The 27,351-nt window shown below is 40.0% G+C and overlaps 3 protein-coding genes across 3 annotated transcripts; 2 read left to right on the top strand and 1 right to left on the bottom strand.

Moving 5' to 3' along the window:
- Positions 1 to 4,563: 4,563 nt before the first annotated feature.
- On the bottom strand, positions 4,564 to 6,053 carry LOC125020822 (interleukin-8-like). Its single transcript, XM_047606348.1, has 4 exons — positions 5,798 to 6,053; positions 5,557 to 5,665; positions 5,391 to 5,462; positions 4,564 to 5,124 (listed from the first exon to the last, which is right to left on the bottom strand). The coding sequence occupies exons 1-4, from the start codon at positions 5,856 to 5,858 to the stop codon at positions 5,037 to 5,039; spliced, it is 330 nt and encodes a 109-aa protein (XP_047462304.1). The 5' UTR covers positions 5,859 to 6,053; the 3' UTR covers positions 4,564 to 5,036.
- A 5,247-nt stretch (positions 6,054 to 11,300) lies between these two features.
- Positions 11,301 to 17,000, top strand: LOC125018563. The gene is made up of 11 exons (XM_047602572.1): positions 11,301 to 11,539; positions 11,636 to 11,763; positions 12,654 to 14,096; positions 14,176 to 14,412; positions 14,761 to 14,985; positions 15,071 to 15,125; positions 15,245 to 15,391; positions 15,473 to 15,532; positions 15,619 to 15,795; positions 15,896 to 16,078; positions 16,174 to 17,000. Coding segments are annotated over exons 1-11 (2,829 nt in total). The 5' UTR covers positions 11,301 to 11,367; the 3' UTR covers positions 16,176 to 17,000.
- Positions 17,001 to 18,997: 1,997 nt separating this feature from the next.
- LOC125003768 (protein mono-ADP-ribosyltransferase PARP14-like) lies at positions 18,998 to 26,877 on the top strand. Its single transcript, XM_047577935.1, has 13 exons — positions 18,998 to 19,234; positions 20,189 to 20,367; positions 20,585 to 21,541; positions 21,646 to 21,882; positions 22,445 to 22,666; positions 22,761 to 22,815; positions 22,899 to 23,090; positions 23,179 to 23,355; positions 23,624 to 23,806; positions 23,902 to 24,528; positions 24,906 to 25,042; positions 25,225 to 25,405; positions 25,592 to 26,877. The coding sequence occupies exons 1-13, from the start codon at positions 19,033 to 19,035 to the stop codon at positions 25,876 to 25,878; spliced, it is 3,636 nt and encodes a 1,211-aa protein (XP_047433891.1). The 5' UTR covers positions 18,998 to 19,032; the 3' UTR covers positions 25,879 to 26,877.
- Positions 26,878 to 27,351: the final 474 nt, after the last annotated feature.

Here is a 27,351-nt window from a genome sequence, read left to right as displayed (position 1 = left end):
TGACAGCACACTAACAAAATTAAAATTAGTACGATTGGACCGTAGTTTGGTGGTCTTGTTCTGTGCAAGTCTTAATTAATTTGGATACATCTAAAGCCAGATAGTTAATTTTCTTGAATGTGGAGACCGAAAACAGAGCTAAAAGAAGCATTGATATATTGTTATTTGCAGTGTCACACCGTGTTTTACATGATGTTTTAATGGTGTGAACTAATCACTGCTTCTTTAAATTACTGGCTTTTTGAATTATAAGATCGTCTCCATTTGCTTTTGGTTGTTGCTGGTTGAGTCTGTTTTTTTTTTGTCTTGTTTTTTTTTTGTTTTTCAGTCAGCTGCGGGACAAACGTTTGAATATTGTTTTTATCTTGCAATGTTAACCTAACATTAAGTATTTCATTTAATGAAACAAACATAAATGAAATGAGCATAAAATACAGGCTATGTATGAGTCATGGTATGAATCATTATAAAAAAAATTAAGCTATGAAACGTCATGTCTGAAAAGGTTGTTTTTTTTTCTTTTTAGGGAAGCACCATAATTTTCACATTCCATATAAATAATTAATTAAGCATTTAGACTATCAGATATTTGAAGAATATGAAAATCTGCCTGAGTCTGTATCATGGAGTGTGAGGTATAAACAGTTAATAGACATAAAAACAAATATGCAGTCAGAAAGAAACCACATTTACAGAAGATGTGGTAAAGGTTGCGGTAAAAGCTGTAAATGCCCGTTCCTCCCTTATGATTAAAAGCATGTGTCCTTTTCAGACATCCAGGTCATAAATGTGGAATATAAGCTGGTCATCATGCTTAGCCACATGACTGCAGAAAAATGATATGATGCACTACAAGATGACTTGGCAAATAACTCCTCCTTTGACACAAAATTTTTTTGGATTTTTACACAATCCAAAAGACAGTGACTGTATTTCCCAGGTAGTTTATTCCTCAGTGTTCCATGAAAATGCTTCTAAAACACCAAGCTGGCAGAATGATGTGGGAGGTGAAATCCGGTTAAAATCAGATAAGCTTTACTATTTGTGTATTCTTTGCATGGGAGGGTGACGATTATGACAGATCTGTCTCCAAGACTGATTTCTTAATCTTCTGAGAAAAAGAGCAAGAGAAAGTGATGACAGGAATATGACAAAATTGCTAGTAGTAGTATTTTGATTTGTAGCTGGTCTGTTTGAATCTGTCTACTTACAGTAACCAACAACAGGAAACACACTATATTTTTTCCCTGAGAAAATATACCTCGCTCATCAGTAAGAAAGATGAAGTGACATAATGGCTGGTTATTGGAATAACAACAACTGCCTTATTCAGTATAGACTTGACAAAGGAGCTGGACTTCACTATCATTTTGCATTAAATATTAATCTATTCAAATAACACACTGGTTCAAACATTCCTTTTTATTTAGTATGTGCAACAGAAGGGTGGCTGTGCAACTGCCTTAAAAATAAACATACTTAATGTTAGCGGCTGCACTTTTAGCTTTTCTGTGCATCTGGGATTTCACCTGGGGACTGAATAGGCTCTCAGCCAGTTGCGGGGAACTTGACAGAGTCAGTGTAAGATCTGGCCTCGTGATTGCTCAGCTCAGGGGTGGGTCCTATTTGTACAGGAGGCTTAGATTGACAGGTCTAGTGTGGTGCTCTGTGTGTGAAACGGTGCATTGTTGACACAGCTCCTGAATCACTGAATGAGTGAAGTACTGAATGAAAGATAACGTCTTCTGTCTCCATTTATCTCTTTACTAAAATATGTCAGATTCATATTAATCCGTACTTAAAGAAATTTAAATTTGTGGGAGAAAATGAAAAGAAACTGGTATTGAGGGGGTGTCACATGGAGGGGAGGAACAAACTGTTTCTGTACGCAGATGACATTTGATTACTTAGCAAAGACCCAATAGTGTCCATCCCTAATGTCATATCAATAATTGAATCATTTTCAAAATCAGAATAGTGGCAACTTGTCAATCATCAGTGAACGGGCGAGAGTTAAACTGAATGCCACACCACACATGGTTGTAACGTCAACCAAAAAACACTGAACTCCCACAGTGCATTGCAGCACATTTACTAGTTGCTGTCGAGTATTTAATTCAAATGTATTTTTATTTTAGTGTGTTTAATATAATTCTAAATTTGAATTGATGATCTTGTAACATTAAAATAAAACGTATTTAATTTTTTGTCGCTCAAAATATACGTCACAACTGCCGACGTGCGACATCCACCGGCAGGTCCAGCCCGCTATTTATTGGACTTTTCGACCCCAGGTAAGACAACCACGGATAAATCCCCGTTATGTATGCATAATGCAATTTCGTTTTCTCTGTAGCAGTTGTTTCATTTCATAAATGCAACACACTATGGGCCTAGCAGGAAAGGGGAAAACGATATATGCAGTGTTACCTTCATTTTAGATGTCACAGGGGTTTTGTGGCTCCCAGTGTTTTCTTTTCTGTGGGAAACGGGTCCAAATGGCTCTTTGAGTGTTGCCGACCCCTGATCTAGGGGATTAGATTATGCTCAGATCTAGAAAAATAATCTCTAGTAATACAGTTACTTTTAAAAAAAAAAAAAAAAAAAAAAAAAGATGGGGGGGGAATCAATGTTATAAAGATGGTAGTTGCTGCACAATTTAATTACATCTATGGTGACGGGTGTAGTATGGACCCAAAAGCAGTACAAGGAGGCACAGGATCAATGAGAGATTCACTTTAATAGTAGCCGAGTTGGTCAGAACTGGCAAAAGTTCATTACTGGTGAGGCAAATAGGACAGACAGATGATCTGGTGGAAGGCAGGTTGCAGGAGTGAAAAATCCAGGTGACTAGTCCTGAAGCCAGCGAGGCTGAAACTCCACTCAAAAATGGACACACACAAGGTAGGGAATGGGGAACCTCACAAAGATCTCTTTGCTGGTAAGAATTCCTCACAGACAACCAGGCAATTTAAGGGCACAGGCTAAACACTATTAAAACTATCAACAATTACAAGGGCAAACACGGAGAACAATTACCCATCCTGACGCAAGTTGTCAACCGTGAATGATGAGCTTTACAAATAGCTGGTGCACTGATGTCCTCGTGGTCGAGGACAGAAGGCGGAGGCGAGATGAAGTAGGTTAGTCGGAGACGGGCTGTGTCGATACCGGGGAGTCAGGCAGAAGACCGCTGGAAAGTCTCACGTGGCAAAGAACAATCTGGCAGAGGAGTGAGCGTGGAACTGGTGAGTATATACTGGGGCTGATTGCTGGGGATAGACTACAGGTGTGGAGATTAGCTGAGTGAGAGCCGGTGTGGGCGGAGCAGTGGAAAACTACTGCAGGCTGAGTGGGAGACTGTGACAAGTAACCATTACTGACGGGATCTTCAAACAATATAATCGTATGATTACAGACTCCCAATGGAACGGGAAGAAGCCCAGAATTGCTTTGAAGAAACTCTCTGTCTCAAGAGATATTAGATATTATTACTGGCTCCACCCAATATGAAACTGAAATGAACACGCTAACAAATCACTGGACAGACTGTGGGTCAAGCCCTAGGCGGGTTAAAATTGAGAAGGAACTTGCAGCCCCATTTAATATTGTGGAATTACTATCACAGAAGATAATAGACAGACAGACTGAAGGAGAAATCCTACAACAGCCTCGGTGGGCATGGGCAAGAGCGCATAAGATCTTGAGGATTTTACAGTACAAGCAGGGTTATTCCTCTAAATGCTATAACCCTTCAATATGTATAGGGAAAAAGACGTGTTTTTGGGGCACATGGTTGGTGAAAGGGATACGTGTTGTCAATGATCTCTACAGGGACTAGTCATTTATGTCATTTCAGGACCTCAAGGAACAGTGCGATTTAACAGATAAAGGTAGAAGTATGAAGGTAGAAGTATTTGCAGTTAAGGAGCGGTGTGAGGTCTACTTTTGGATTAGACTGGGCAGAGGAAGAAGAAAATATAGTTCAAGAAGTCCTCAACAATTATCAGAAATTCCAAAGTAGGAACTAAATGAGGACAGAATATTGTTTTAATAATTACGACCACTCTCAGTTCATGCAGTGCAACCACCCAAGGAGGAAAACAGACTCTTGACATCTGTTACCCTCCCTTTGATAAGCAGATATACTTAATCGTTTCCTTGCTGCAGAGTTCAGGGTTTAGCACGCTTTTCTGCAGACTTCTGCTTTGCCTGCTTGCTCGCCACGAGCGCAAGGAAGAAAGGAAGAGGGAAAACAGTCACACTCTGTAGTATTTTTTATTTTAGAGAAACTAGTGGCACAGCTCTGTGGATGACATTGTCCATCTGTCCATCCACTACTTCTGCCCAGGTTCATCTTGAGCAGTTTCCAGGGGACACCTTCTGCTGATCCTGCGATTGTTCTTCTGGCAGCATTGGCTGGTTTACAGTGATCATTTCTGCCTGTTTGTGATATCACAGAACATTTCAGCTACCTCACTGATGAACTAGGCAGAAACCATTTCGCTGACTACTCTGAACTGAAAAATGGGCTGTTTTTAGTTCGAATGAAATGCCACGGTGTCAAATATTTAACAATCTTCACATTTATTGTAGGTATGAAGTGGCAAGAGTCAGAGACGTACATTATTGTTATTATCAACAGGACACATACAACATATAATAAAGATTATGGTTTCAATTACAAAAACAAATCATTATTTTATATATTACATTATATATTAATAGACCAACACTGACAACGATGACAGAAAGTTTCACTGTTTTTAAGGAAATATAGACTACAACAATTTTGTCTTCATCAAAGATGGCTCAAATCTTAATTAAGACACAAACTTCATAAATACACCTGGTACGACAGGTTAAAGACACTCCACAAAACGTCTCCCGAAGATTCGTTTTCGATGGAGAAGTCCCGCTCCTCACAGTCACCTTTGGCTGTCAGCATGCAAACCTGCAAACACAAGCAACGACTGACCACGTCTCAACAGCGGGATTCTGGCTTGATCTCTCCTCTTGTAATCTGTGTATTCGATTTATTGCTGCGGCGTCGGGGCTGGTGACGTCGTCGTTTTCGGGCTGGTGGTGGTGGTGGTGCTCATCTTAATAAAAAGTCTTTTTTTCCTGCGAAGAGAGCATATCAGAGTGCGATTAAAAGGCTAGCCACCTCTTAAAATGAAGCAAAGATAATATAAGAGTCAATGTAGCTTAAAAACTGCTAATAAGACACCTACACAGCCTGGCCAAAACATTATGTTCACTGGTGACAATGAATGCCTTCTAAAAACAACAGTCATGCTGTGCTCTTGCATCCTTAACCTAGTCCACTGATCAAAATGGGGTTCTCACAATAATATAAACGTGTTCCAAACAAATGGTTATTGACTTACATTTCACGCACGACCGCTGGGGTGAATTTTTCAGGGTTGAGACACCGTAAGCTTTTGTCGGTCAGCGTGACACTGCAAAACAAGTAGAGAACTGCAATGTAAACTGGCCTTCGTATCAGTGACTGCTACTTTTCATTTGTTTTGTCATGTCAAGGCAGGTACTTACATGACTTGTCTGTTGTTGCAGTACGCACTGGGATCATAGTCCTTTACGTCAATGATGGTTTTCCAGCTGATGTTACTGGTTGTTTTTAAACACTGGCAGTCTTTAATAGCTGCAATAAAAAAAATACAGTGTAAGTGATATAGAACACATACATACATAGTTTGTGTTTCTAGGGACATTTTTTAGCTCATTACATGAATGCCGTAAAGCTCTTCATGATCCAATAAATTAGCACACTTACCAGCTGACCAACAAACGGCAGCACATGCCAGGAGAATAACGCACTGGATTGCATTATTCATCTTCTTCTTAGATAGTAGAGAGTGAAGTTGAAATATTTGAAGTGAGGTCTAAGTGAGGGTTTTGTAGATTGTGCCTGACCCCAGATACTAGGCCTCCTTCACTCTTCAAGCGGCATTAGTGTGGAAGACTGTGAGCTACATGTTTTCTGAAGCCCATTTTTATACGCTCACATTTTGGTCACCATCCAGGACTCAATTCTTGAGAAGTGTTTGAAAAAGTCTTCCCACTCTGGTATTGCCATTTTTCCTCAGAATCTAGTGGCACTCTCACTAACATTTCCTTTTAGGGTCTTTCCTGTGCATTGCATCACAGCACATAAAAGCTGACAAGCTTTCTCTACTCTTTGAATTCGCTCATGAGTCACTGCTTTGACCTCCTCTACACCGCTTCTCATTGTCGGTCTGATAACAAAGAGACCCTGTTGACACTGTCTGTAGACACAGACTGACACAGACATAAAGCAATCAAGCATAACATTATGACCACCTTCCTAATATTCTGTAGGTCTCTCTTTTGCCTCCTAAAGAGTTGTGAGTCATCAGACAGTGCGTTTACATGCACGTGAAAAAAAAACAAATTATTGCCTTAATCGGACTATAACAGGAGAACTTAAGTGCATGTAAACACGTCATCGGATAATGCATGTGCGCATGCTCCACAACTGCATGAACGACTCTTGTTTATTATATCACGTAAAAGGTCGACCGGAAATCGGGCCGTATTAACGTGGTATTATCCCGCTGAAAAGACACATATCGCCACCTAGTGTTGAAAAGGAGAACAGTCATTCGATTTTCTTGCGCTGCAAGTAAACTGGGACAAGGACTGTAGTGAAGAAGTCGAATTTTGAGCGTAGCTCGATTAATGTAAATGCATGTAAAGGCACTGAGGGAGTGAACATGGGTCTTCTGAGGGCGTCTGGCAACAGTGCGTGTCTGTGTGAGTGGGCTTATCTGTGATAAAATGATAAACGTCACCACAGTAGTAGAACGTTTTTGGTTTAAACTTGCATTGCAGTGGTTTGATCCACCTCTCTCACTTCACACTTCACAATTAGTGAAAGCCTTAACCGTAACTGTTGTTGTTTTAGTAGGAGTTTGCTTGCTGACATTTTTCCCTGTGTCTGGCAAACTAATAGTACAGGTTCAACCACTGTCAACAGTTTACGTTGGAGCTGTTGTTGTTTTCTGTAGGCATATGTGTAGATGTTAAAGCCAAGGTGTAAGACTGATATCAACTGTAAAAGCTAAACATACTTGGCCCAAGGAAGACCCCAGCACCTAGCTGTGATATCCACTGAGAAGGAGGTGATTGAGAAAGTCAAGCATGAAAAACGCCCCTAGAATCAACTCTGCAACGGGATGTAGTTAGTTATCTTTGGGTCCCATGGGTTGAGGGGAGGGATCTCTGTTTGGTGATCTGGTGAGGTCAGATCAACACATGGTGCTGTTCTTATTCTTCACGTTTTGTGAAGGACTGCTGTCATCAAGGAGTGTCACTGCTATGGGGTGGGGGTGCCTTGCCTGCTCTAGGTGGGTGGCATTTTATTCTTAATAAATGAAATAAGCCACATAGGTTAATTTTTTAATTTTTTTATTTATTTCAGTCAATTCAAATTTTGGGAATAATAGTAGAATAAGTAGAATAACAGAGCTCAAGAAAAGGCCAAACTTGGCCCTTGAGTAAAGATTCCTCTGTTCCTCAGCCACATTTCATTGTCCTCATCAGCTGCTCTCTAGCTTTATGTCTTAAATTGTGATCATGTGACCAACTCTAAGTTTTTAGTCTGGTCATTCCTTTTAAAACCACTCTAAGCTTAAATCGGAATTCGCTTTGTTTAATATCATCTCATCTTCTACTACTTAATCCTTCACTAGGGTCGTGGGGGGTTGCCGGATCGTATCCCAGCTGGCATCGGGCCGAGAGACGGGGTACACCCTGGACAGGTCTCCAGCCTATCGCAGGGGTAACACTGAGACAAACAACCATTCACATGCCGGTCTTTATTGTGGACACACCGAGAGGCTCAACTGTAAAACCTGATCATTGATGCGCACTTTATATTGTCTTACACCTAGGGTCAATTTAGAGTCGCTTTTTTTAATCAAATTCTTTTAAATTGACAGATCCCGAACTGATTGATTGTCTGTGGGAGGCTCTGGTAAAGGTCCAATTCAACAAGGCCCCTAATCAAATTATAGGACCCAAAGGATCCCGCTGCTCACATGTCAGATGTCCAATTAACGATGAGTCAAAACAGTTTTTGAGGCCAGACAGGTGGTTTTAATGTTTCGGCTGATGGGTGCATGCACATTTCATTCACTTTCATTTTATTTATTGCAGTTATTTGTCAAAGCTTTATTTATGACAGACCAACTCCCTAGCCCACTGCCTTGTATGATAAGACACTAAAAAGTGTATCAAAGCCAAAACCACCAGACTAAACAAGTTCCCGGCAATACTGGAACTCGTCACAGAAATACCACTTTAATACAGCGATTCCCAAAGCCAACAGAATTCCTAATACGTGAAAATAAGCCTGACCTCGTCCATGTGTGCTTTTGTTAATGAGCCTGTGAGTGGGAAGGGGGTGATCATGTTGCATCAGAGCTCGGGTGTCAAAGATAAGGACAAATGAGATCTTGTTGAATTGCTAGGTGCACATACCATTGGAGATGTGAATCAAGGGGTCTCATGACCTGGGCATGAAGGCGTTTTGTAACTTGTGGAGGTGGAAGCTTTCCACGGAAAACGTCTACAGAAAAGGAGAACAATTGCATCACAACCACCGTTTGCCTTAACAAATGGTATATTCTTTGGAAAGTTCACACACTGTATGCCTGACTCAGCTTGCTGGGTGGATGTGGGCAGCAGGAACCGTGGGAAGACACAAGTAAGAAGAGATTTGTCCATCAAATCTCTCTAAAGACAATGGGCCCAAAATTCAACAGAGCTCAGTCCTGTTATGTCCTTTAACAGCATCGTATTTTCTGTCTAAACAAATTGATAGGGAACTTTTATATCACCAACAAAAAAATACTTTTAATGTATTATGTATACACATGGAGACAGTTTAAGCTGTTTTTTTGTTTTGTTTTTTTTGCACTGTGATTTCACATGAAACGTTTTAAATATTGTGGAGGGTACAAGAAGTGCAAATCATTCAGCAAAGTGAACTGCGAGCGTCAGTCAGTTCCTGTTTAGTTTACACTTTTAGTGTGTGTGCATGGGTGGCGAAAAAGGGAAATGTCACTGCACACTCCTCAAGACTTTCTGTCCTTTCTAACCACCCCGTGACTAAGCTGTTTCTCAATTTGTTTTCTCTATCGTACAGGGAATGAATAATACACAGAAAAGTGTCAATCTGTCATTGCCTTCGGTGTTCAGTAGTATAAACAGTAAGCAGTAATGCATTTGTGATCAGTCATAAGTCATAATGGAGGCTGTCACGTCCATTATGACTCTTAAACCTTTCCCAGAAAGTTTTGACTCTGCATACCGAAATTCAAACTGACCTGCAAAATAAACATTAAAATAAAAAGCCAAACCAAAACATTGTTGAACTCATGGCCACAGCAGACAAATCTATATGGGCAACTGAATTGCCCAAGAATGCATATAGAAATAAAAAATGAGAACCGTCAATGCAAGGGTGTTGAAAAACCTTGGGGTCAAGTTTCCTGTTCCCTGATAAGAAGTGTCTCTAATGTATTACGATGTCCTCCCTAATAACCACCTCAAAACTCTCTTTAAAGGGCTCAGTTGCTCCTCTGTTCCAGGCAAGCATCCCCAAAGTTGACCTGGAATCAGTCCGTTTGTCCGATCCAAGTGTCTCTTCGTCAGTAGCAGTGCTCTGGTTTATTCCTCTTTGACGTATATAGAACCTATGTCATAGCTTTTGCCAGTGGCCTACGCCGCAGTGTTGAGTACTTCAAACAATGATAACAGAGTTTGATATAGGAAGTGGAGTTAATAAATTCTGTTTTCCTGAAATCACTGAAATGTAAAAAGAAAGAAGACTGTAAGAGAAGTTGAAGTGAGGAAGGGGGTATCTGTACAGTGGCAGCTTGACAGAAGTTTGCAGTCTGCATTGCTGCGAAGTGGAGTGGAGGGAAACGGCAGACAAGAGATATATATGACGCACCCTTATATCTCTTGTCTGCCCTTATATCTTATATCACTTATATCTTCTCTTATGTCACTTATATCTTATATCACCCTTATATCTCTTGTCTTTACTATTTTGTTAAGAGAAAATGTGAACTTTTGATGATTCCTTTCATTAATACTTTTGCAACTGTTTCTTGTAAACACTAAGTATTTTATGAGTAATATATTTTTCTGTTGGAATTTGTCATGTTGTGGTAAAGAAATGTGATTGTTTTAATAAATTCACAGCAACTAAGTACTTGAGTATTTGTATTGAGTTAATGTTACTTAAATGGTTCAAGGCAATCAGTTTCCTTAAATGATCTGAGTAGCTGCTATACCGTATTGAGTTGTTGTAACACAAGCTATTTAATTTAGTCAGACATAATTCATATACTTATAATTTACATGATTGGAATGAGTTCATATAAATATTACAAATGAGTCAAAATAATGATTATGGTTTAAGTTCAATATAAAGGATGGAGTTAGTACTGTTAATTTATTAAGTTAAGTACGTCTAACAATAAATACTTGAGTTATTAATACTCAATTTAAGCACTTTTTCCCACTAAAAGGAGTTGGGTTGTTAAACTTAAATGGTTAAAGGGGATCGGTTTCTTCAAACTATTTGAATTGACCTAACTTATCGGGTTTCGCAATGACTGATCGGAAAGATGTTATCAACCAGAACTGGAAACTGGCCCAGACAAGCTTGTGAACTCTAAGATTATGATTAAATGAGGACCGTAAATGTGTCACGCTTCAATGGATAAATACACTGTTTAAACACATTCTGCAAGACTTCCATGTAATCCCTGCAAGGTAGAAACATGGGATTTTCATGTCAAAAAGATGGATAGCCTTTTTATTTCTGGCTTTTATGTCTTTGTTTAAAGCTTTGTTTTTCTTTGTGCAGCTGCAGAGTTTCAGAGTTTCAAATGTCTCAGAGTTACCTCCCTGAGACATTTAGTGTTTCAGGGAGGTAGTTTTGTAATAGGACCTTTAGTGGTCTAGATCAAAGTCCTGTGTGTGTCATTTTCAGTATGGTGGAATAACAACCTTTATGTTACCATTTAATACAAAGATATTGTTATTTTCATTTTGTCATTACATACATCACATCTGTCATGAGCGATGACACTAAAGAGGAAAATGCCACATTTACAGTTGGACTATCAGTGTACACAGTAGGTGTGTGCGTGTGAAAACACCCTTTGCTGATACAGGGCAGTGGATGGAAAACAAATAGATAGAAATCGAAACTAAATTACAGTGTGTCAGAGGTCACCTTTCACTGAGGAGTAGATGCACAGGTAGAAACACAAAGTATCTCTCAAGATCGGGACTTGAAGTAAAATGGAAGAATATCAACACCAGATATTCTTTGAAGCAAGGGAGCTAACAGAGCCAGAGAAGAACAAGATCAGGAGATACTTTCAGAAAAGAAGACAGTCTGGCGGAGGTGATTGTGGAAGTGTAGAAAAGGTTGAAGATAAAATATATAAAATCTGCTTTAAGGAAAAAAAAGGTAAGAAACCCATTCAGTTCAATAGCATTGTGATTACAATATAGTTCAAGAGATGGGCTTCTCACAGTTTTTGTTTTGTTTTTTGGCATGCTTTAGACCATGACAGTGTTTTGAAAAGAAAATTACACACCGTCTGTCTTGATTTTGGAGAGCTACACCTGACTGTGAGCCAAACCACTTCACTTCTCAGTACTAAAGATGAGCCAACCACCAGTCACTCACAGGTGGGATAACCTTTTGTCTTGCTTATTCTGATCTATTTTCTCCTTATTAGGGGTCTCACTAACCCCAAATAAATGTGTCTTAAAAGAAATTGATCACAGCATTAATGAGGTTTGTCCTCTAAAACCAAAAGTGAATTGCACAATACTCATTTGCCACAACGTCAATTTGCACATTTTACGAAGGTCGCAACCAAATAAATTGACTGTACATGAAAACTTTTCAAGATAATCCATAAATCCATTTGTTGAGCTGCATACCCCAGAGAGCTCTAAGCCTAACATCCACCTCTTGCAACATTAACACACTGCATGTGTTAGCAAGTGTGTGAATGTGTGTGTTAACAGTCACCACAGCTATCAGCTCCGTTCAAAGTTTCATCTATCAGTTCTCATAAATGGTGGCAATTAACTTTGAAACTTTCAGGTATTTGACACACAATGCCAGCACTAGTATACCAAGAGCAAACAGAAACTGGAACAAGGTGAGAGTCAAATAAAAGTCTGATTAGACCAGATTAGAAATGTTTGTAGGTTCATCATTTGAAACAAAACAAAGTTCAGATTAAATTTGCATTTCAAAAAGTAATTAAAAGTATCTTTTCCTAGTATGAGTCTCCTCTGTAGACAGCAAAAACAAAAGATCCTGAAAAGATTTTCTACTTGGACCTGGGTATGGGTTTGTATATGGGTAAACAATGACTTTTCTCAGTTTTCTCAACGTGCTCTTCCTGCCAACACCTGATAATCTGATGAGTCATGCAGATGTTGTGACAAAACAGTAATTTCCATTTATGATATCCGTTACACTACATAGACTTATGCCAAATGCAGCGTTCTCATTAGTCTTGAGGTAACCTGATGGATTTGTTTGATTTTGTTTTCACCCTTAGGTATTTACAAAAGCAAACACAAAAACAACTGAGAAGAGACAGCCCTTGGACGTTTTTCTCATGTACTACCTGAGAGACAACCCTAAAGCGTCCAAATTATTAGAAAAGCAACTCTCTGCAGTCGACTGCACATTTGAGTTAGATTTTGATGAAGAAGAGGTAGTCGTAAGGGGCGAAGGAGGAGCTTTTGGTGGTACTGCAGAGAAATGGGAGCAACAGGTGGATCTGGTCTTTGTTGAGTTCACAGAGCGCTTCTCCTGTCATCATGTGTTTGAGGCAAAACAAGTCAAAATGCTTCTACAGGACCACTCCTTAGCAGCTGATGATGTAAAAGTATACACAGAGAGTGGTTATGCTGTGGTAGTGGGAGATGTTCAGGTTGTAAATGCGAGGATTGAAACTCTGACGAGGAGCGTGTCGACCAGCAGGGAGGTGCCTGTTGTGCAGAAGCAGTTTAATCTTGTCGAAGAAGAGTTTAGTCGAGAAATGCGTGCAAATTATCCAGAGGTTAAAATCACCAGGGGCAGTGCCATGATCATCTTGGAAGGCCCCGACAAGGAGGTGCAGTTGGGAGAAACAAAACTTAATGAACTGATCAAGAGGATAAAAGAAAAGAGACTTCAGCTTCCTACAGATTTAATAACTTTCATAAGACTCAGTAGTGCCATCTCAAAGTACCAAGCACGCTTCAAGCAGAGCCTCAGGCATCCGGTTTCCCTACAGGTGGGTTCAGACCTGCTTCTTTCTAGTCTGTCCTCTGATGCCTTGGATGAGGCTGAGGCAGCAGTGATGAGAGATCTGAATGTGGAGAGTGTGAACCTACAGGGTGCTGCAGCCGTACCTCCAGATCTGGACAGAGTGAAAGAAATTCTCAACAAAGCCGAAGACAAAGAAAACTCTGGTGAACTTAGAGTAGATGTGAGCTTCATCCCAGGATCCAGTGGAACTGCTGTGACCAAGGTCCAACTAGTGGGCTACAGCGTGAATGTGAACAAGCTCAAAGATGTTCTTCATGACTATATGATCAATCAGGTTGAGACTCAAAAAGTTCTGAATCTGCTGCAACCTGTAGTGGTTGACTGCTTTGATGGAGTTTCAGATCAGGCCGATTCAAAAGCATCTCTATCCAGGCTGATGTCAGATACTCTGGTCCTGAATGGACCAGGGGCACAACTATTCTTACAAGGAGAAAGTAATGAAACCAAGGAGCTGTTGAAGAAGTCCTCTCAGGTCCTCATCAGGGAACAGCAGCCAGTGTATTCTCTAAGTACGATAACAGTCCCTAAAGTGTACTCAAGGTCCCAATACAGCAGCATCTCCAGCACCAGCACAGCCAACATGGCCACCAGCAGACAATGGTCAAACACTACCAGCAGTACAACAAGTGTAACTGTCAATAAACCTGTCTTGCAAATCAAACTTGGTAGTTTGGTGGATGAGCAGGTTAGAAACATTCTACAGACAATTACGTAATTTCTGTTCAAGCAACACTGCACCAATTCATCATATGTATTTTCCACAGGTGAATGTCTTGGTGGCTCCCATGATTTCCAAATATCTTACATCTACTAAAATTGGAAAATGTCTACTAAAAAAAGCAGGGAGTGCAATGCAGATTAACTTTGACCTGGTGTCAGGAAAGACGTCCACCAATGCTGGTAACGTTATTGAAGTTGATGCACCTCCATCTCTGGGCTGCTCCAAGATCTTCTTCATTGAGTGTCTGCCATGGGATGGTGTCGGGGGCCAGAGCATCCAGGTAAAACATGTGGTCAGTTTTTTGGTTATGGAAGAACGCCGGGTTGGACAAATGCACAACTGAACCATAGAAGGAGTTTTAATCTGTATGGATGGGGAGTGGAAATGCATGGATGCGGTAGAATGCATAGCCAGAAAGACGATGGGTTTTGCTCTACTCAGTTAAGGATATGTTGAGAAATAAACACATTTTGCAAGCACTGGGTAATTTACTAAATAAATCTGTGTATGAACATTGTAATAAACTATCTTCCACGGTGTTACTCTACAAATAACGTTAGATCAAGAGGACCTTTATTAAAGTACGTTTAACATTTGAGTCAAAAAATGTCTTATTTGTGATTCATAGGCTCTTGGCACTGGGCTGAAGAGGTGTTTGGACCTCTGTGTCCAGCAGGGCTGGTCTTCAGTTGCCTTGACAGTCATTGGACCTGGAGAGGCTTTGAAATACCCCCTGCAAGAGGCTATTCAAGTGCTGACTGACAACATCCACCAGTTCGGATTGTCTGCTTCAAGTGGTTCTCTCTCCACCATCCATGTTGTCATTGAACCAAACTATCCTGACTCTGATGAGGTGACACAATTTAATCTATAGGTTTTACTTCTGTGCATACTTAAATATACTTATGGCAAGTTAAAAGCAAACGCATATTTTACAGTGCTACCATGATGTATACAGGCACCTCAGCTTCAACATGAACCAGGGAGGCCAAGGTACGCACATCTTGTTAAGCCAGGAATTTATACCAGATGCACAGTATTGTCTAGCATTCCTTTTAATCAGATTGGGTATTGAAATATGAAACTTACGTATGTGGTGTTCTTCCTCTCAGCTATCTTCAGGTCCCTCACCAGTGATCTTGATGACTTAACTGTAACAGTAGGGGGGAAGGTTAAACTACAGGTTGTGTTTGGTGATATCACTAATGAGACTACAGATGCTGTGGTGAACTCCACCGACTTCACATATTTACAGACAGGTAAGAAATACACAGCGGCCATGTTTTAATTTTGTATTAGTTATGCTTATTCTATTTTCTAACTGTCTTACATACATAAAGCTGTGTGCAAAGCCATCTTATCTGTGGCTGGATCCCAGACTGAGGCTATGCTGAGAAATGGTGAGAAAAAGGCTATTAAAACATGTCCAAATATATACTGCTTTTACATTACATTATATTACCAGCATCTTATTGTGTCCGTGTAGCAACTATAAAGAGGGGAGACGTTTTTGAAACCCTGCCTGGAGCATTCCCTTGCAAAGCCCTTTTGCACGTGTGGGGAGAAAGCGATGTTGGCGTCATTGAACAATTGGTTTGTCGCATCATTCAACTTTGTGAAAGCTCTGGATACAAGTCTGTGGCCATTCCTGCCATCTGTGCTGGTAAGTACTGCTATATGACAGTCAATATGCTCAGACAGAAAGATAAAAAAATATGCAAATGTTGGGACACTAATCTTCTTTTGTTGGATTTATCATTCAGGAATTGGTGGTTTGGATCCCAGTCTTGTGGCACATGCCATTACCCGTGGGATCCACACTACTGTTTTGTCCAGTTCCCTTCAGAGTCTCACCATCATCCGCCTTGTCCTGATCAAGATTAAAGTTTTCTTGGCATTTAAAAAGCAAACACTTGATATGTTTCCTTCTGCTGCTATCAACACATGTAAAGTCAACTTGTTGAATTTTAACACTAGTGTCAAAAACTTGTTGTTTTAAGGAATATCCTCTCTGACCATTGTTCTTCTATTTGTTTCACAGAGGTATTCTCTCCTCCACTGGTTATCAATGTGAAATCAAGCATCCTTTGCACCATCTCTAACATTTGACAGTGCACCTTCAAGATTATAGGTCTGTGTAAACAAAATGTTGACGATGCCGGGAGACTACTCAAGAATCTCTATCAGACTCTCAAAGACTTTCAAAACTGAGGAGCTGGCAGGTCTCACTCAGGATGAAGAGAATGATCTAAAGCAGCTGGTGGAGGCGTGTTCATAGAGAAGGACCAGTCTGGCCAGGGCTGCTGGAAGGTGAGCAGGTTGAAAGATGGAGTAAACTAGGTGATGCAATTGATTCATAAATCTGGGATAAAAAATTAAAATTCAAAACTGAATATATAAAAAAAGTTCTGTGTGAATTAAGGACAGATGAATTTATGTATGAGCAATTGCAATGAGTAAGTATCTTAAGCCCAAAGAACTACAGGCAGCAAATGGTGAATGTGAAATTGCAAGTTGCAATTGGATCACGTTTTATGCCAACATGAAAAAATGTCAAGTGGACGGCTACTGGGAATGGATAATTGTGATTTCTATTTAAATCTTCTACTTAAATAAAAGACGACTCAGATATCACTAAAGCGTTCATACTGCTTTTTCACCCACAGAAAAACATTATTTGTGAGTTTTGTTTTGTTTGAAATTTGTACTGTTCTTCTAAGCATTTTCTAGGTTATGAAATTGGTATCACCATCACTGTCATAAATGCTTAACCCTTTACAGAACTTTGTTTGCAAGGCTTGCATTTTGTCTATAATTCAGTGAATAACTCTTTTCTTCATCATCTATTAAAAACATTAATACCTCATAAAACACCAACAAGCTTGAGAATTGTATTTTGTATTAACTGACTGTATTTGTAGAGTTTGTAGTCTCAGTGGGACATCTAGTGGGTTGATGTAGTAACACTACGTGACATCCGTTTTACATGATCACTTAAATAGTTCTTCAGCTTTAAATATCTAATTGATACTCTGTGGTGTAAATTCACAGCACACTAAACATCCAAAACCAAATTTGGTGACTGGTAGCTACTAGTGGAAAATCCTCATCAGTGCTTTTATCATCTTTTCAAAGCAGTGCCCGTGTTACCTGCATGGAAAAATAAATAGGGAATTATGGAAAAAGAGGAAAGCCTAATTTAAACACTTTTATTAGGTCCATGTAATCATGATCAATGTCACAACTTGGCTCACCTTACGTAGAGAAACCAGCCTGACTCTGGGAGTGGCCTACCCCAAGGGTCACTGCAGAAATGAAAGTGAGACTAAATGAAAGCGCTTCCAATCACACAGTTCATCCTGTTCAGAATAGTAACTTGCACAGCGTGGAAAACAGCAGACAAGACCAGAGAATGGGGGACACTGTCCGGAAAGAAGATACTTTAGGGAACCTGAATGGCGAAAATACTGAAAAGCCTGGAAACATCATCTATAAAAGCAGTTACAGCAAAAAAGAAATCCTATATGGCTTTACATGTTATTCTGTGGTGTTTATCTTTGTTTACCATGTCCAACATTTTAGTTGAGCATTGGCTAAACTAAGCTAACTATCGATCAGTTCTAAAAACAACAGCTGGTAGCGAGTAAGTCTAACAAAACCCATGTCAGGTGTGTATTACTATTAGTAAATTATTTTAATGTAAAACTAACTCAAAGTGAAATCATTCAAGTTGAAATGACAGGTAACTAATAAAAGGCATATACTTAGATAAACCAAAGAAGCACATATGAAATGTTATAATGAGTTAATCATACATTGTTTGGGTGAGCAGAATGTGTTGTGTGAAGTGTTGAATGTAGAAGGAAATAATACTTAATTCCACATAGCAGGTGGAAGCCTGAAGCCAAGTCTCAGTGTGGAAGCAGCAAGAGTGTAAACAGATTACACAGCCCTTTTTTGTTCCCCATATGCCCACAGGTGAGGCAAACCGGCCTGATGACCTGTCCCGACCTCCACGTAGGGAAGTCACATAGCCAGGGAGTAAACAGAGGGACAGGCTGTCACAACAGTGTGAGGAACATAAACTCACTATGTGCACAACCAGTTTGCCTCTAAAGCTTAAACCCACACATCAGCCACCCTACAGTCACTCACTGGTGAGTTAACATAGTTGTAATGACATATATTACAAATAAAATGTAAACTTTCTTAAATAATTGCATAGATACAGGTCTGCTTAGATTAATATTACTAAAAATGACTTACTGTAGCTTTTATTAAATTTCTAAAAGGAATATATTATTTTGGAAAAGCAGTTCAAACTGATAGAACAAGAGTTTAGTCAAGTGATGTGCACCCTCTGCCCACAGGTTCAAATCCTGAGATTGATTTTGTCTGTAATTCAGTGAATAACTCTTTTCTTCATCAATCTATTAAAAACATTAATACCTCATAAAACACCAACAAGCTTGAGAATTGTATTTTGTATTAACTGACTGTATTTGTAGAGTTTGTAGTCTCAGTAGGACATCTAGTGGGTTGACATGGTAACACTACGTGACATCCGTTTTACATGATCACTTAAATAGTTCTTCAGCTTTAAATATCTAATTGATACTCTGTGGTGTAAATTCACAGCACACTAAACATCCAAAATCAAATTTGGTGACTGGTAGCTACTAGTGGAAAATCGTCATCGGTGCTTTTATCATCTTTTCAAGGCAGTGCCCGTGTTACCTGCATGGAAAAATAAATAGGGAATTATGGAAAAAGAGGAAAGCCTAATTTAAACACTTTTATTAGGTCCATGTAATCATGATCAGTGTCACAACTTGGCTCACCTTACGTAGAGAAACCAGCCTGACTCTGGGAGTGGCCTTCACCAAGGGTCACTGCAGAAATGAAAGTGAAACGAAATGAAAGTGCTTCCGATCACACAGTTCATCCTGTTCAGAATAGTAACTTGCACAGCGTGGAAAACAGCAGACAAGACCAGAGAATGGGAGACACTGTCCGGAAAGAAGATGCTTTAGGGAACCTGATGGCGAAAATACTGAAAAGCCTGGAAACATCATCTATAAAAGCAGTTACATCAAAAAAATGTAAGAAATCCTATATGGCCTTACATGTTATTCTGTGGTGTTTATCTTTGTTTACCATGTCCAACATTTTAGTTGAGCATTGGCTAAACTAAGCTAACTATCGATCTGTTCTAAAAACAACAGCTGGTAGCGAGTAAGTCTAACAAAACCCATGTCAGGTGTGTATTACTATTAGTAAATTATTTTAATGTAAAAGTAACTCAAAGTGAAATCATTCAAGTTGAAATGACAGGTAACTAATAAAAGGCATATACTTAGATAACCCAAAGAAACACATATGAAATGTTATGATGAGTTAGTCATACATTGTATGAGTGAGCGGAATGTGTTGTGTGAAGTGTTGAATGTAGAAGGAAATTGGTTGGCCACAGGTGGGGAGGAGTCGTGGTTTAGACTTAACTCTCCCATCATTGGTGGACGGGTTGGTCCCGACCCTTGGCCACTCAGGTCCTCCAATCCACTGGGTCAGCCCCCTAGAAAGAAGAGAAGTCCTTCCTACCTGTTCCTCCCTGACAAAGACCTCACATGCTCTGTACCGCACACATCCTGTGACTCCCTCCTTTGCAACTTTTATCAGTTCAGAACAGCTCCTCATTGTTCTCTATTTTGTCTCTCAGAACGGATGTTTCCTTCTTGCTCTGTCCTAGTCAGCTGACTGCTACTTTCTCAACTTGTATCAACCCTACGCAAGTAAACTTAAACAGGGTTGATGCTCTTGACCCTCCCATTATCTAGGACCTCATTCTTTATTTTATTATATGAATGTTAATTATGTTAATATTCACGCTTCTAAATACAACCTAGAAAATCTCAACTGATTATCACACGTCTAGACAAATATCAAAAAATAATTCTAACAATACTTAATTCCACATAGCAGGTGGAAGCCTGAAACCAAGTCTCAGCTTGGAAGCAGCAAGAGTGCAAACTTTTTTGTTCCCCATACACCTACAGGTGAGGCAAAGCGGCCTGATGACCTGTTCCGACCTCCACGTAGGGAAGTCACACAGCCAGGGAGCAAACAGAGGGACAGGCTGTCACAACAGTGTGAGGAACATAAACTCACTATGTGCACGACCAATTTGCCTCTAAAGCTTAAACCCACACATCAGCCACCCTACAATCACTCACTGGTGAGTTAACATAGTTGTAATGACATATATTACAAGTAAAATGTAAACGTTCTTAAATAATTGCATAGATACAGGTCTGCTTAGGTTAATATTACTAAATATGACTAACTGTAGCTTTTATTAAATTTCTAAAAGGAATATATTATTTTTTTATGAAAAGCAGTTCAAACCAATAGAATGAGAGTTTAGTCAAGTGATGTGCACCCTCTGCCCACAGGTTCAAATCCTGAGATTGATTGGCCCTGACAACAGGGTGCAGTCCAGAGCTGTAAAGTTGGATGGACTGATTAAAAAAAACGTAAGAAAGAGAGTTATGATCCCTGAGGATTTAATAGCATTCATTAGATCCAGTGGTGCCATCTCCAAGTATCAGACTGACTTCCAGAGCTTCAGAAATCCCGTTTTCCTAGAGTTGGGATCACACCTTCTTCTGTCCAGTTTGTCGTCTGATGCCTTGGATGAGGCTCTGGCAGTAGTGTTGAGAGATCTGAGCGTGGAGATTGTAAAGCTGCTCAGTGCTGCAGCTGTACCTTCATATCTTGACAGAGTGAAAGAGATCCTCAACAAAGCCAAGAATGAAGAAAACAGTCGTGAACTTAGAGTGGACGTGAGCTTCATCTCAGGAACAGGAACCTCAGTGACCAAGGTTCGACTGGTGGGCTACAGAGAAAATGTGAACAAGCTCAAAGAGGTGCTTCATGACTACCAGATCAATCAGATTCCCACTCAGGAAGTTCTCATCCTACCACATCCTGAAATGGCTGATTGTTTTGATGAGATCTTAGATCTGACTGGCATGAAGCAGACCAAGGTGACATTAAGAGCCTCACATTCTCCTCATCCTTGTGTGCTTGTGTCTGGTCCTTGCTGTCATGTTCAGGAGGCCAAGCAGGCCCTAACTTCAAGTCTAGCCAATCTGACATCAGACACATTGATTCTAGATGGAGGCCAAGCTCTGCACTTTTTCCAGACAGAGGGTAAAGTGGCTAAAGAGTTGGTAGAGAGCTCAAATCAAGTCCTTATCAGGGAAAAGAAAGGTAACATGAGGACTAGATCACAATACTCCAACAGCCACAGAGTTCTCAGGCATTCATTCCTTGGATGGTCCCAGACTCTTTGGAAAAACAACAGAATAAACCTGAAGATTGGTCTTGGAAGTTTAGTGGATGAGCAGGTTAGACTGTTTCAGTTCTGGTCATTACCAGTCTTCAATTCATTAACATTATCCATGTGATTTCATAGACGACCAGTTTTAACATACTTACGTGATTTCCTCAGGTGGATGTGTTGGTGGTGCCCATGCTCAAGAAGATGCTAACGTCTACGGAAATTGGGAAATGTTTACTGAATAAAGCAGGAAATGCAATGAGGAGCAATTTTAACCTGATGGCAGCGAAATGTACTCCCGCTGCCGGTGATGTTCTGCAGGTCGATGCTCCCACATCTCTCAGCTGCTCCAAGGTTTTCTTCATTGAATGTCTGCCATGGGATGGAATCAGAGGATTGAGTGTGCAGGTAAAGTTGAGTTCAGTCTGTAGGTAAAGTTGAATATGTTGTGTTTTGCTGTCACATGGTGGCCTGCTTGTGGTGGGCAAATGAGGAAATTTGTACATTGTTGAAAGCATGCACAGCAGTTGGCCTTAACTCAGGCTACATTCACTAGTTGACTGGGAAGTAGCATGTTCAGCTAAAAACTACTTCTAAAGTCTACCTCCATCTTCATACTTTTATTAATTTTCTTCTATATATTCATCATTTTAAAAGAAGAAAGATGCATAGCTGAAGAGAAAATGTTTTTGTCTATGAAGTGACTACTTAACTGGCCAATCGATGCCACCTGACATCATAAAATAAAGGTCACATGAAATAATCATGTGTGCAGGTGCAAAAAACATCATGAAAGCAAATAAACATTGTTAGAGTCAAATGACAGAACCGCACCATTTCATGGTGTGAGTTGTCTTATCTGTACCTTCCTAGGTTTAACTCTACAAATGTCTTCAGATCCAGAAGTAATCCCTAGGCCTAATATTGGAACTATTAAAGTCATAAAACTGGTCTCTCTTATGATTTACAGGCTCTTGGCAACGGACTAAAGAAGTGTTTGGACCTCTGTCTACAGCAAGGCTGGTCCTCTGTGGCCTTGCCACTCAGTGGACCTGATGGGGCTTTGAAATACCCATATAGAAATGCTTCTCAAGTGTTGGTCGACAGGATTTGCCAAGTTGGGTCTTCAGCTTCCTCCGGGTCTCTCTCCACTATTCATATCATCATTAAACCAGATCCTGGCGCTGAGAATGTGAGGCAAACCTTCCATTTAGTAACTTAATCCTTTGTTTGATGCATGTATAAGACGATGAGGTGGTGTTGACCTCTGACATTTTTATTTGCAGTGGTACCATGACGTCTACAGTCACCTCAACGTGAACATGAACCAAGGAGGGCAAGGTATACCAGAGAACAACTCAGCTAAGTTGACTCAGAGCTTAACATATTGATGGGATTCAACAATATATACATATTCCTCTCAGCCATCTTCGGGTCCCTCACCAGTGATCTTGATGACTTCACTGTGACAGTGGGAGGCCGGGTTAAGCTACAGGTGGTGTTTGGCGACATCACTAATGAGACCACAGACGCTGTGGTGAACTCAACCACAGATGGCGTGTGCAAAGACATCTTATCCAAGGCTGGACCTCAAGTGGAAGGGATTCTGAAAATGGGTGAGAAAAAGGAAAAGTTACACACCCAAATGGCAGACACTGATCAGCTTCTTACACCTGTTTCTTTTGTTTGTTTTTTTCTGTGTAGCTAACGTGAATCAGGGAGTTGTTTTCAAAACCCCACCTGGATCATTTCCTTGTAAAGCCATTTTACATGTGTGTGGAGAAAGGAATAAAGGCATCATTGAACTGTTGGTGTACAACATCATTCAACGCTGTGAGGCTTCTGGATACAAGTCTGTGGCCATCCCTGCCATCTGTGCTGGTAAATATGACAATCTGGAAACATCATGCTATTTATTTATCCCGTTTTGGTTGTTGGATGATAAAACCATTAAATTAGAGTGAAAACAAGTAAATGATATAACGATAGAATGAGAATTATCTTATCTTACATATTTCATGAGGATGAAGCACAGAAACAACAAAGTGTTTTTCCATGTGAGAGACCAGACACATTGTATAATGGATGTCTAACCCTAACAAATGTTTAGGTTTCAGTTTTGAAGTATAAAAAGATGTTTCTTGTCCAGGTGCTGGTGGGCTTGACCCTGGTCTTGTGGCACATGCCATCCTCCAAGGGATCAAGACGTCCATATCATCGAGGCCCCATCTTTGTCTTACCAGCATTCGTCTTGTACTGATTAAGATCAATGTTTTTTTAGCTTTCAAACATCAAGCAATGCAGATGTTTGCACCTGCAGAAATCAACAAAGGTAACCCATTGTATCCTAAAATCAAGGTCTTCCTTGGAGTTTTTCTCTTTCTGTTTGTGTTTTCATTGTCTATGATTGTTTGACTTACTTTGCAGTGTCAGATCTTCGGTTGCCACCTGTGACACAACAGCCCTCAGTGTCCTCAGTGTCTACTTACACAGGCCTAAACATCTTCCCTCCTAGTTCTACTAGTCAGCGGTCCGCCTTCCTGTTCCTGGGTCTTTGCAGAGAGAATGTTGATGATGCCATGACAAAGCTGAAGAATCTATATCAGTCTCACTGCTCCACAAAAACCTTCACAAAGGAGGACCTGGCAGACCTCAACCAGAGTGACATGAAGGAGCTGAAGCAGATGGTGGAGACCCAGGGTTTATACATGCAGGTAGACCATCCCAATATGGGAGACTTGACGGTGAGAGGGTTAAAAGATGGGGTCAGCAAGGTGGTGCAGATACTTGAGACCAAGGCTCTCCTTAGAAGAGAAAGGAGAGTCTGGGAGGAGGACGAGTTGTACACTCGTGTGTCTTGGTGCATCCTGGGAAGTGATCACAGCTGGAAAAGACTCCCCAAAACAGCCAGTCACAACTTGGAAAATAGTAATGTCATGAAAGGAATAGTGGATGCTGAAGGAATTTCATGGAGTGTAGACCTGCAAAAGATGGAGGCCAAAAGCCTACTAACTAGACAGAGAACGCAGCTGAAACGACTTGAGAATCGGCCAGGTGAGACTTTTGGATATTTACTTCACTATTTATTTTATCAAATAAGTGCAAATACATGTTGTTATTTAAAGACACTTCAACACACACTAAACACAGTCCAAGCACTCCACAGTGGTATGACCCAATAATGGACCATTTAATTGTTCAGTGTTTTACCCTATTTGATTGTAGGTTATTCAAATAGGTGATTATTTGGGTAACACATTAACCCATTTGCATTTAAAATGTGTTTTAATCAAAGCACAATTTTGAAAGTATACAAATTGTAATACATGAAAATCAAATGTTCCCAGTAAAGTACATAAGTTGTGTAAAAGGTGTCTGAACTCGTTCCTCCAATGAATAATGTGGAGTAGATAATCACCTACTTCTTTCAGATTTCTCTCTTCCACTGTACTGGGACAATATGGCTCCTGGTGAGAAGTTGAAAGTAGTTGCACTGCATCCTTCCTCTCCAGACTACAGCAAAATATCCATGGCCTTCAAACAAACTGTCAACAAGAGTATATTGAAGGTGGGTGACTTTTACCAAAAAAAAAAAAAAAAAAAAAGATTTGAAAAGATTCAGTTTGTATTTGTACTGTTGTATTTCTCAAAGATGTAGACATTTATGTTTCATATTATTGTGCAGTACACGAGGAGACTTGTTCAGATCATATTTGTAATGACCAGATAGCATTTGGTCTTTCTTGTTAGATTGAGCGTGTGCAGAATATCCGCCTGCTCCAAATCTATGAAGCGCAGAAAAAGCACATTTCTGAAAAGGACATACATGGAAGAGGGGCAGGGGAAAAGCTTCTGTACCATGGGACGAGCAAAGACAACTGTGACTCCATCATAAATAATGGATTCAACAGGAGTTTCTCTGGAAGAAATGGTAAGATCTCTTGAAGTTAATAGTCAAGATGTTAGCAATCAAGGTATTGACCTAAACGACTGTGTTAACTGAGGCCTGTGAGAGGACTTTTGGGAGTGGTCATTACTATTGTGTTGCTCTCGATCATCAAGAGAAGAAAAACCTTGAAGACTAATCCTTCAATGTCTATTTTTCTTGTCTTCTAAGCAAATGCATATGGTCATGGAACCTATTTTGCTGTAAATGCCAGCTACTCAGCGCATACCACCTACGCCACACCAGCTGCAGATGGATCTCAGACCATGTTTGTGGCCCAAGTTCTAACTGGCACCTACACCCAGGGTAACGGCAACATGAGGGTGCCTCCACCTCGCAACAGCCAGAAGCTCCATGACCTTTATGACAGCGTGGTGGACCAAACACATAACCCAAGCATTTATGTCATCTTCAGTGATAACCAAGCTTACCCTGCCTATCTCATCACCTTCTGTTAGTTCTTTCCTGCAGAAGACTACTTCTTCTGATCTGACTTAGTACATGAACACGTATAATGTCTCACTGAGGAGCTAACCAAACAGGTATTCACTGGGGAAAACACAGCTCAGTCTGTCTGCTGTCAAACAAGTTCTGACACACTCTGCCAGCAGGCTGAGACAAAAATAGCTGAGGGGAATCCGATCAGAGTTGGATCCACGTGGGTGGAGCTTCAAATGTAGGCCTACATGACTTGAAATAACCAGAGCATAGAGAAGTGGAAACATGCCCCGAAGGGCATGAGATGGTGTTGACTCACTACACTGTCAAGTACTCATAATTGTCACCAGTCAGATGGAAACAATGTTCATCATTCATGTTGGTTAAGTTGGATTAGCCAGTTTAGAGTAAACTCTGGTCTGCTGAGATAAAGTATTCTCTTAAAAAAAAAAAATCTTTTATTTTTGTCTGCTATGAGGGTGGCTTAATGCAATTTTTAGATGTAAACTGTAAAAATTTGCTCCTTTGTTTTAGATATGTTTGTTTGTTTGTGGTTTGTCCGCAGTTGAAATTATATGTAAAAATGTGTTATATATTATGGAAAATCACAACAGATTTTGTAAAATGTTAATTAAAAAAAAACTAATAAATGCAACATATGAAGGAGGATCATTTTCTTCAACAATAAAACTCTAAAAGGTTGAGGTTGTTGTGAAGGTCTCAACTATACGGAAAACAATAAACGACAATAAGGAAACGTTCAAGACGACTGCCAGTTAACACTGACTCATGTACACATCTCTAGTCAATGCAAGGTCACTAAATTATGTCAGTACTTTTCCCATTTGTCTATTGGAAAATAAATGAGTAACCAGAAAGCTAAATAGCATGTAATTTCAAATGAATAGCTCACGGTGATGCACACACAGAGTTATCAGCCGATTCTGTTGCTCTGCTTCACTTTCTGGCCTCTTTAAGCTAGTTTTTTTTTTTTCTTTTGGCATATTTGTTGATCTACAAACCGTTATTTATTCTGTATTTAGCTGGTGAAGAATAAACTGGAATATCATATATGACATATGACTCATATACTTGATTTGCATTCTATCATAAAAGAATCAGCACAGTCTCAAAAACACACCGATCAGGCATAACAGTATGACCTAATATTGTGTAGATCTTGCTTGTGCCTCTTAAACAGTTGTGACTCATCAGATAATGGACATGAGTCTTCTGATGGTGTCCTGTGGTGTCTGGTGACAGAATGTTGTAGTGGGGGTCTTTGGGTCCTGTGGGTTGAGGGGAGGGGGTCTCAATACTGAAATATGTAAAATCAATTCTGAAATCAAAATAGATACTTTCGATACTTCAGTCATTCGAGGTAATGTAGGAACACAGTGGAACGTAACAACTATTGAGGGATTTATGATGAGATGGACAGAAGAGGAGAGCAGTTTTCATTTTATAGTAGTTCTTAATAGTTAAACACTGAT

The sequence above is a fragment of the Mugil cephalus genome, chromosome 1 (genome assembly GCF_022458985.1).
Source record: "Mugil cephalus isolate CIBA_MC_2020 chromosome 1, CIBA_Mcephalus_1.1, whole genome shotgun sequence".
Classification (NCBI taxonomy): Eukaryota; Metazoa; Chordata; class Actinopteri; order Mugiliformes; family Mugilidae; genus Mugil; species Mugil cephalus.
This window is presented reverse-complemented; position numbering and strand designations above follow the sequence as displayed.

Bases quoted from the DNA above. Each gene is read 5' to 3' on its own strand.
- LOC125020822 (XM_047606348.1), bottom strand. From the start codon at position 5,858: ATGAATAATGCAATCCAGTGCGTTATTCTCCTGGCATGTGCTGCCGTT. The intron at 5,666-5,797 runs GTAAGTGTGCTA...TTTTTATTGCAG, and splicing joins TGCCGTTTGTTGGTCAGCTG to CTATTAAAGACTGCCAGTGT. The intron at 5,125-5,390 runs GTAAGTCAATAA...CTCTCTTCGCAG, and splicing joins CCAGCGGTCGTGCGTGAAAT to GAAAAAAAGACTTTTTATTA.
- LOC125018563 (XM_047602572.1), top strand. From the start codon at position 11,368: ATGGAAGAATATCAACACCAGATATTCTTTGAAGCAAGGGAGCTAACA. The intron at 11,540-11,635 runs GTAAGAAACCCA...GGCATGCTTTAG, and splicing joins CTGCTTTAAGGAAAAAAAAG to ACCATGACAGTGTTTTGAAA. The intron at 15,533-15,618 runs GTGAGAAAAAGG...GTGTCCGTGTAG, and splicing joins TGAGGCTATGCTGAGAAATG to CAACTATAAAGAGGGGAGAC.
- LOC125003768 (XM_047577935.1), top strand. From the start codon at position 19,033: ATGAAAGTGAAACGAAATGAAAGTGCTTCCGATCACACAGTTCATCCT. The intron at 21,883-22,444 runs GTAAAGTTGAGT...TATGATTTACAG, and splicing joins TCAGAGGATTGAGTGTGCAG to GCTCTTGGCAACGGACTAAA. The intron at 24,529-24,905 runs GTGAGACTTTTG...TACTTCTTTCAG, and splicing joins ACGACTTGAGAATCGGCCAG to ATTTCTCTCTTCCACTGTAC.